Here is a 10,460-nt window from a genome sequence, read left to right on the forward strand (position 1 = left end):
CGTATAGAGCCCAATCGTGGCGGACAGAAGAAAAAAAACACTACAGCGCTCTCCGATACCCCGCTTGCGCGGGCCGAGGAACAGGCATAAAACATTAACTTTATGTTCGCAGGCTGAGGCAGTGTGCTAGGAAACATGAGAAGGGTGACATATTCAGATTCCGGGGAATGGAATCTCATGCCGCTGAATAAAGCGGAGAGGCGACCGCGGTTCGTGTGGTTTCAGCTCAGGATTTTAGAACGGGAACATGTGAGCAGGGAATGGGCAACTGGAAGCAGGATTATACACAACATAGAGACGCGGGAGTGGCGCTGAACAGGTAACCCACAGAGATCCTACTTTGTTATAGTGTTTTTGGTTGCTGACACCGATGTCAAAAGAAAAACGTCTCAAAAGTTATCTGCATAGAACATGTGCTGTCTGGCAACGGTGTTACATAGAGATGGAACGGTAGTTCGAACTGTAACCCGTGACTTGTAATCATATAAACCACACATTATTTTTGTTATAAATCACTCGTATAACAGTAGTGTATCCAAAAGTAGGCTATGGAACATAAACTTATTTTCGCGTGTCTTAATTTCTTTTCTAAATGAACATTAGAAATTCACCTCGGTGATTTTTGTCTAAACTAGATATTTTATACCAACATGCGGTGGCAATGAATGCTTTGTAGACACACATTTTGGAGAAGAATAGCGTGGAATGGAATGGCAACATTACGCACGAGTAGCCTAAGACATTTGGCTAGACTGATAGCGGCATTAGTGTATCATCTATTTCTCTTATTCTTGACGTCTCATAAGGCCTAATGATCTTTATTATAAGCAAGCCGAACGTAATGACTGAAATTGAAGTTTAGTCATAGTCATGTAAGTGTGTTGTACGAATGTGTGTATTTTATTTTTCTTTCACCGTTCACACCTTAAATCAACATTTGGGACGGGAACGTTGTCCAATAAACATTCGGTGATTAGGAGGCATCATTAATAATTACGCATTGCTTCTTAAACTTGCAGAGCCATTGGATTAATATCATCCACCTGATTCTTGATAATCTGTCTATCATGTGAACATGCATATTCCACTTGTTTCGCAGGAAGGACACCAGTATATAGTGGCAGCTTTGATAAACTCCAACTCCTCGAGACACTTTTACGCAGAGATAACGCGGAGGAATACAGAACCAAAAATGAACACAATCGTGTTTAACAAACTGAGCAGCCAGGTCCTGTTTGAGGAGAAGGCGAAGGAGGTGGAAAGGAGCAGCAGAAATTATCTAGAGGTGATCGACGGACAGCACTCAGATCTTCTCTCAAGCAATCAAGCAATCAAGGACAACAACGCCATCAGACACAGGAGACCAGGGTATGTGATCCATGTAAAAGTTTCAACTCGGTAGACAACTTTTATATCTGCTACTTCCGTAGGAGGTGGGATACATACATATTGGTTTCCATAAATCCGATCGGATCATTAAAGCGGAACTCCGTCGCCAACCACTCTGCAGACGTTGTAATTCACAGGTCCCAATATATCAATACAAAAAAATGCGTGGTAGATTTTCCTTGCAATGGTCCTTGGTGAAAATGTCTTCCAAGTGAGGGTCTATATGCGTAATTACGCAAGCACCCAAACGCACCATATAATAAATAACATGTATTTCAGGCTCTTAAAAGTATAATAAAAAGTAATTGTAAAATATCTAATTGCAGCAATATAATCAAATAATTCAATGCATTTCAATTATTCTGATCAGAAGAAGAATCAGAAAAAAACCTCTACATTTTTTATTTCTCCCAAGTGCAACATAATCTTATTGTTTTAGAGAATTGCAGGAAATTAATATTTGCCAGTTCAACCTGGTTTAGATTTGGCCGTTGATAATCTCGAGATTAATATCTAGGTCGCCCGTGTTCGGTAGCGTGTTTAAAACACGTACCCGTCTGTTCTCAATAAATAAATGTGCCCTTTAACTCCATGTGTGGTCGAGTCAATCACGTATGTTTTTTCAGAGGGAGAGGGATAAATAGAAAAATCATGTCACATGTTATGTGCCTCTAATCTGAGCAGGATTGCCCGTAGTGTTTACTCTCAACACGTAGGCCTTGGCTATCTCAAGTTATTTACAGACTGTGAGCTACAGTAGTCCCTTATAGGGTTGGATGTGTCCCAACATCGAATCAAACGTGATGCTGTGTGAAACTCGAGTCAACTTGTGCAAACATCCTACACACCAACACCGTCTGAGTCGGAGTTATTGAACTACTCCGTGTGTGTGTGTGTGTGTGTGTGTGTGTGTGTGTGTGTGTGTGTGTGTGTGTGTGTGTGTGTGTGTGTGTGTGTGTGTGTGTGTGTGTGTGTAAGGAGAAACCGAGGCATAACACAATGAACGTAAGGTGCCGCTTCAGGGGGAATATCATTACTAATTAAGAATATTAATATAAATACGAAGTGTGTGTGCGGTGTGTGTCGCCAAAATTCAGAACAGGGAGTAAAACGTTATTTAGGATGTTCATACAGATCTAGATTACAAGGAAAATATTAGTAGAACATGAACCCCAGGCAGACTCGGGGTTAGAAGAAAATGATGTTACATCTGCAGTCTGACTGCGCTCGGAGGAAGATTGCACGGTAATATCACAGCGCCATAGTGACATCTACAGGTTTGGAAACTGATGCACCAGGTGAGAGACTGTAGCGAAATAACTTTGATAGTATAAAAATTGAGTTTTTATATATCTGTAGGCTTTTGTATAGCCTATACACGAAGTAAAAAGATTTACGCATATCCTGCCGAGGTAATGTTTCACTCACTGAACCTTGAGACACATCTCCTGTGGGTGTGAAATTGAATGTTATTATTTGCTTTTTTGCAACGTGTTCGTGCTTTGCGGGATGAAAAACCAAGCAAAGAAAACAAGCATCCAATAAAACGCCTCTCTCCTCCGAGTTAATTATAGCTCCTTTTGGCGAGAAAATTGCGTACTGCCAATGGTCATTTTACGTGTCATGACTTGTGACTCTGCCTGTTTTCGTGTAGTTTGTCTCTCACTTGGTTTCAAGTAAATGGAAATAGAAAGGCAACACAATGGAAATAGTTCTACTCAGACACACTGACACAATTAAACCCCGAATAACATTTAATGATTGGGCGATGGGAAAGACGAATGTGTTGCTTAGGCCAACACAGGGTTTGTATTGGTTTCAGATGTGTTCTTGCTCTGAATTTGAGATACTCTACATCAAAGTAGGGTCTATGTATAACGTTAAGTCTGTCTTGCGTATATGCTAAGAAGTTGACATGAGGCCTAATATCATGCAAATGTGCCAACGTGTTTCACCAATCATAGTCAAAAGACTAATGTCATGACAATATGGATACATGTGCACTAGTATTTATTTCTAGAATCTGGTTTTATAAATGCATTTTACCCACAACTAACATGTTTATGTGACGCACATGTCCACCTGTCGTGCAGGGGCCGTCCAAACGGCGGTAAAGTGCGACACAAGCGTCAGGCACTACAGGACATGGCGCGACCCTTGAAGCAGTGGCTTTACAAGCACAGAGACAACCCGTATCCGACAAAGACGGAGAAAATACTGCTAGCTCTGGGGTCTCAAATGACCTTGGTCCAGGTAAGGAATCTCCCTCATCAGAAGGCTATACGTTTACTGTTACATATCTCAGTTTTAATATTTGTAATTTATGTATTTATTTATGAATTTATTTATCATATATATTTGTTTACTTTATTCAACCATTCTTAACTGGCTAGTCTAATCATAAGAGGACAAATACATGCTTAAACTATCTCTATATTATCATTCTATGTGTGTGTGTGTGTGTGTGTGTGTGTGTGTGTGTAGGCCCATTTAGGTTATTTATGTTACATGTAACTTGTTACATATCAATTTTGTTCCTGAACAATTGTATGTCTACATCATTTTTGCTTATTTAATAAGTAGACTTAGAATATGTTGAAACACCATCGTTTCTTTTCCCGATTTTAGTAATCTTATAGTAATAATAATTCTCCTAATCACTTCCATTGTCTGGTAAACCCAGAGAAGAGCATAATAGATAAGTCATATCCTCCGTATGTGCTTCCTGTGTGTCCGTCTGGTGTTAATATTTCGCTACAGACGCATTATAGTATGGTCCTCTCTATGGTGTCTATTTCTGGAGCTACCTTCATGGCCGCCATAATCTGTTCTTAATTTTGGTCCTAATGAAGCCCTTTGTTTTAGGGAGGGTGATAACAGCACAAAGGAATGTTTTGGACAGCCTACAGTATACACACTTACATTCAAGCTTAACATACAAAACACACACACACACACATGCCCTGGTGCATGCATGCACACACACATGACCAACACCATACTTATGTCACCCTGTGGTGATGACATTATGGTCAAAGGTTGTGTTGCTGCAGCTAGCCTGCCTGCTAGCTGTCTGTCTGTTCTTTATGCCACTGGGCGAGGCAGTGGGTTTGACTGGGGAAGTTTGATGCACATGGTGGGTTGCATTCTCTGACCATGTATGCCAACTTTCACTAGCCCAGCGACAGTGCTCTTTAGCCAGAGAGCCCTTCCATCTCTCTCTTTCTCTCTCTCTCTCTCTCTCTCTCTCTCTCTCTCTCTCTCTCTCTCTCTCTCTCTCTCTCTCTCTCTCTCTCTCTCTCTCTCTCTCTCTCTCTCTCTCTCTCTCTCTCTCTCTCTCTCTCTCTCTCTCTCTCTCTATGTCTCTCTCATCTCTCATCCCTCTCTCTGCATCTCTTTCTTTATCCCTCTATCTGTCTCTCTCACACACACACGCACACGCACTCTCTGTCTCTGTCTCCCGCTCCATCTCCCTGGTCTCTCTCCACCAGCCCCGGACGGCTCCGCCAAGCCTCCCGGTGTGACACGACCCCGGGGCCGAGGCGATGGGACCGGTGGTGGGACCGGCTGGGTTAACAAGAAACACGATATTGAAATGCAGCGAAAGATACGGAAAAAAATAAGTACTCTAGCATAAGGCGGCAGGCCCCTTCATAAGCCGCTTGAAGTCTATTGAGCATGAAAAGTTATTCTAGTATAACATCTAATGGTGTCCGTCTCTTGTGAAATGGAGAGGGCTGGGTTGAATATCCTTTTATTGCGTTTCGAAGACAGCGTTTGAAAAGAAAGGGGAAAGAAAAGAAAAAAAAACGGTATTATTAGAGGGAGGGCTGTTCCGTCCAGAATAAGCACGCAGGACGTATGAGTCGGGTTGGAACGCGAGTTAATGAAACGTTGCGTTCGTTGGCCCGCGCGCGGCGTTTTCGGGGTGTTAAACGATCCTGAATGTCTTCATGAAAAGCTTTGATACAGGCTGGATGAATGCTGTGGTGTGTCTGGCTGCTGCAGCCTGTTTCCCTCCAGTGTCTGGGATGTTTCTCACAGCTCTGGTTCACTGCCTCGGATAGCGGGGCGGACCGCTATCAGCAACACCACATTACACTATAGTACACGACACAACGCTACACTTTGCTATACTACTCTGTGCTACATTAGTGCTACTGTGACTACGCTACACTATATTGCACCGCACTACTGTATGTTACACCTCGGTGCACTAGGCCACAATACGCTGTGTAAACACATGTGTAAACAGAGATTGGAGAAGACAGAGCAGACACTTTTCATAAAGGATAGTCTTTGTTTTGTCATGCATGTGGAGGTGTTTGGTATCAAAACAATAACAGCAATCTGTATTTTCTTTTCCTCCCTGATCTTCTGGCTGCGGCTTGTCTTTCCACCCCTCTCTCTCTCTCTCTCTCTCTCTCTCTCTCTCTCTCTCTCTCTCTCTCTCTCTCTCTCTCTCTCTCTCTCGCTCTCTCTCTCTCTCTCTCTCTCTCTCTCTCTCTCTCTCTCTCTCTCTCTCTCTCTCTCTCTCTCTCTCTCTCTCTCTCTCTCTCTCTCTCTCTCTCTCTCTCCCCCTCACTCTTTTTCTCTTTCTATCTCTCCCTCTTACGTTTTATCCCTCCCTCCTTCCAGGTTTCTAACTGGTTTGCTAATGCCAGGCGGCGTCTGAAGAACACAGTGCGCCAGCCAGACCTGAGCTGGGCGCTGAGGATCAAGCTGTACAACAAGTATGTCAGGGCAACGCCGAGAGACTCAGCGTCAGCAGCGACGAAACATGCTCAGAAGGTACACACCCAAGCGCACGCACGCACACACACACACACACACTCACACAGACATAAACATACACGCACATACACAAAACACACACACACTCACGCACAGAGACATAGACATACACCCACATACATACGTAAAAAACGCACACAGGCACATAAACACGCACACACATATAAAGACACACGCGCCCTCTCTCGCACACAAATATATGCAAATACACACACACCAAGGACTGTTGGTCTTTGTTAACCCTGTATCCCTGTATAAGCTCCCCAGGAAAAGCAAAGATCTTTTCCCTTCTTCAAATCCCCCATGATCCAAGTAGCGAAGGGGCTTGTTTTCTCTTCTGTGTTACACAGTAAGAAATCCATCATATAGTACATAATCCCCATTCGAAAAAAAAAAAAACAAGTCAGCCAAACTCCCCCCCCCCCCTCCTCTGCCTGCAGTGTCAGTATCCAGGGAGCTCCAGGGCAGCCTGTGTTATGCAGAAACATGCGCTGCGGTAGAAATGATGAGTGCTTCCAAGTGACAGACAAACATGGAGGCTGACAGGCGGTGACACACGATCATTAAGACACCCCACTGGGTCTGTAGGACCCGGCCCTGGCTAACCCCCCATCTCCCAGCCTGCAATTGGAAATGAGGGCCTCTGTCAGCCGTATATTTATTGTACACACACGCGCACACATACACACAGTCACACACTGACGTACGTACCCGCATATATACACACACTCTTTCCCTGCCAAACAGTCTTTTTCTCGGTGTATTCCGCCGACACACACACTCGCGTACACGCACGCACTCTCACTGCCAAACAGTCTTTTTCTCTGTCTATTCCACTGACACACACACACACTGCTGTGGTGTTACTCTGTGATCCCTATTATGTCTTTGAGGAGGAGACGCTCTCCACTGTGGCTGGGGTGGAATGCACAGTGTTTGCAGATGTTTCCCCGCTGCCTGCTGTTCATCCTCTCTCTCTCTCTCTCTCTCTCTCTCTCTCTCTCCTCTCTCTCTCTCTCTCTCTCTCTCTCTCTCTCTCTCTCTCTCTCTCTCTCTCCCTCCCTCCCTCCCTCACTCCCTCCCTCCCTCCCTCCCTCCCTCCCTCCCTCTCTCTCTCTCTCTCTCTCTCTCTCTCCCATATCTTCAAGTCACCTACAGTCTCATTCTAAGTTCCCTGACCTTCAGCACAGTGTAGCACTAAGGCCATCGTGGATTCGCTGTACTTTTCCTTCCTCGTCAAATACAACGGGACGCCCCTCAAATCGGACCACGACAAGGCAGAGACCCAGACGCCCCCCCCAGGCACTGAGAGGTCGTGGTCCCAGGCTCAGGGAGAGCACAGTACAGTAGCTTTGCCAAGCTTGTTTACATGTCGCTGCAGGGTTTGCCCCAACCCCCCCCCCCCCCCCCCATCAGAGGTGATGTTCTATTGAACACAGACCCCCCCCCCCCCCCCTCCTCTTCCAGCCCCAAAATGTCCCTGGAAGCTTGGGGAGGAATGCAAACATATGTCCATGTGTTTCTAATATGTAGAAGCCATAATTATAATTTGGCCGGTACTGAATCAAAAGTCCGACCTGCCAAATTACCAATTCCAGGCTTGGCACTGACAGTATCTATTGCGAGCTCGTCTTGATTTTCCCTCCCGAGAGGAGCTCCGTTTTTTCAGCGCCATGTTTTATCTGCTGTATTTTCTTTCATCAGGTAAGGGGCCAATGTTTTAATTCAATCTCGGCCGCAGAGCTCCCTGGAAATTATTTATTTCAGCTGCGGAGAGACAGGGAGGGCGAGGCAGAGAAAGGGGAGAGAGAGGGGAAAGGAGAAAGAGAGATTGAGACAGAGAGAGGGGGAAAAGGAGAGTAGGAAAGCGAGAATGGTAGAGAATGGGATCAATATGTTTTTGATGGGGGAGGAAATGGGCTCCCATCCGTTATGGTTTCCTAATGCGCCTCGAATCTGATGGCTGAAGTCTTCACTCGGCTCGCAGTGGCTCTGTCAGCCTGAGGGCAGAGGGAATGAGTTCTTCCTCCCTCCCTCATCACCCCCTCACCCCCCCCCCACCCCCCTCCCCACCAGACCCTCATGCGGATCAGCCAATCCCCGCCGGATCAGCCAATCCCGACCTGCTCTTTTCCACCCCTTTGCCAAAGGAAATATTTTCTTAACGCGAAAAAAAACCCCAAATCCACCTTCAATCTTAAACCCCAAGCCTCTCCCCACGTTTGTGTTTCATGACGTTCCTGTTCGCCGCAGTGGAGGGTGTGCGATTACAAGACTTTCGTTCGCAGACCATTTGAAATCACAGTACCATTTGAAATCCTACCCAAGTATGTTGGCATTTGTTTTGAGTCTGGCCCTCTCCTTCTCTCCCTCCTCCATGGCGGCGCCCCCTGTTGGCGCAGACGGGGACAACCCGCCTCGGACACAGACGGGCGCCAGCGAATTCAGCAAGCCCATGTACCAGAGCGTCATCAAAAAGGAGGGCTCGGGCATGGGGATTGGCCCGGGCCCTGCGAGGCGCGAGGCGTCATTGGCCGAGGACTACGTGTCTCCGCCCAAATACAAGAGCAGCCTGCTGCACCGGTACCTCAACGACTCGCTGCGTCACGTGATGGTGGCCAACGCCGTCATGGACGCCAGGAAGAGGAACCACTCGGCTCGTTCAGCTCCAACGAGTACGACGACGAGCTGCTCTCGCCCTCGTCCTCGGAGGCCGAGGCCAACTTTGTCTACCGGGCTGGTGAGGATCCATGTTTCCCACATTCTTTCTCCGAGGCTCGCCGGCAGCCTCTCTCTCTCTCTCTCTCTCTCTCTCTCCCCCTCTCTCTCTCTCTTCTCTCTCTCTCTCTCTCTCTCTGTCTCTTTCTTTTGTCCCCATCTGCACCGTTTGTTTTCATTTCCACATCTGGCCTGTTTGGAAGAGGCTGGGGTGTCCGGGTGGATGTTCCACTGCTCCCTGTTGTCCTGTTACTTCACGTGGTTCTATCTCTCTCTCGCTCTTTATCTGTCTCTCTCTCTCCTTTATCTCTCTCTTTATCTCTCTCTCACTCTTTATCTCTCTGTCTCTCTCTCACTCTTTATCTCTCTCTCTCTGTCTCTCTGTCTCTCTCTCTTTGTCTCTCTCTCTTTTTTCTCTCTCTCTTTGTCTCTCTCTTTGTCTCTCTCTCTCTCTCTCTCTCTGTCTGTCTGTCTCTATCTGTCTGTCTGTCTCTCTCTCTCTTTCTCTCTGTTATTCTGTCCCCTTGTTCTCGCTCTGTCTCTCTCTGTCTCCCATCTTCTCATACAGTCTCGTTTGATAGAATCATGTCAAACGGTGTGGATATTGGTGTGATACTGTACGGCTACTGAAATAGATCTCCACGAGTCTGGGTCTCTAAATGAGAGTAATACTAGATTAAGATTGACCCCTGTGTCCACTCAGCCCTCTCTTCACACAAACACAAGTACAGACAACACACACCACATACACACACACACACACACACACTCACACATAGACAGCCTCTCCTCGCCTCTCTCGCCCCCTGTGCGAAGTGCACTCAGGAATTCCTCAATCCCCCCCCTCCCTCCCCGCCCTCTCCCCTCCCCCCCGCTCCTAACAGGGGGTTTAACAGTGCAGACACAACAAGGCCAAGTGTGGCACGCTCACACTTTGACTACTGTTTGGCACGCCTTTGATCTCGCCATAAGGCCGGGCTCACTGAAAAAGAACATGCGGAGAGAGGGGGGGCTCGGGGCAAGGAAAACAAGAATAAGACCCCAAATCACGCCAAGCGGCCGTTCTCAACCCAAGGCTAAGACCGTGCGTGTGAGCCTTCGAACCGGGAGTATCAGTTCCACAGACGCCCGCTCCAGCCCGACCCAGCGGCCTCTTGTCCGGGCCAGAGCTGCGTGCAGTAGAGGGGGTTTCAGGGGGTCTCAGACAGCTCACAGGTGCTGTAACCAATCAGGTCTAATCTCTCAGAGCACGACAGCCAGCTCGTCTTCAGCCTCAGAAACACTGGGCCTTTGTTCAAGAAGACTTCATAACAGATAATAATGTCTTCACTGTTTCCTGAGTTTAGTCCAGAATCAAAAGAGCCTGTAGGATGATCTGTTTGAGGTGGGGAGGAGGAAAACCTACTATGCCTCTTTCATTGAAAACGTGAACTTATAGATGTAACGTGTTTCGCATTATCTGTGTGCGGAGGGAAGCTGAGAGGAATATGAAATGTTGTCTGAGGTGGCCGGCGCTGTTATACGCACCAGCTAGCTATATCCACAATCCTCCTGGAATT

At 46.7% G+C, this 10,460-nt stretch overlaps 1 protein-coding gene across 1 annotated transcript in view; it reads left to right on the forward strand.

Moving 5' to 3' along the window:
- Positions 1-70: 70 nt before the first annotated feature.
- The window catches only part of mkxa (mohawk homeobox a), a 19,822-nt gene continuing 9,432 nt past the window's right edge, over positions 71-10,460 (forward strand). Inside the window, 7 exon segments of the mRNA XM_062480337.1 lie at positions 71-319; positions 1,100-1,368; positions 3,483-3,642; positions 6,028-6,124; positions 6,127-6,180; positions 8,586-8,834; positions 8,837-9,068. Of these exon segments, the coding sequence (XP_062336321.1) occupies positions 1,193-1,368; positions 3,483-3,642; positions 6,028-6,124; positions 6,127-6,180; positions 8,586-8,834; positions 8,837-9,068 (968 nt within the window). The 5' untranslated portion in view covers positions 71-319; positions 1,100-1,192.

The sequence above is a fragment of the Osmerus eperlanus genome, chromosome 15 (genome assembly GCF_963692335.1).
Source record: "Osmerus eperlanus chromosome 15, fOsmEpe2.1, whole genome shotgun sequence".
Classification (NCBI taxonomy): Eukaryota; Metazoa; Chordata; class Actinopteri; order Osmeriformes; family Osmeridae; genus Osmerus; species Osmerus eperlanus.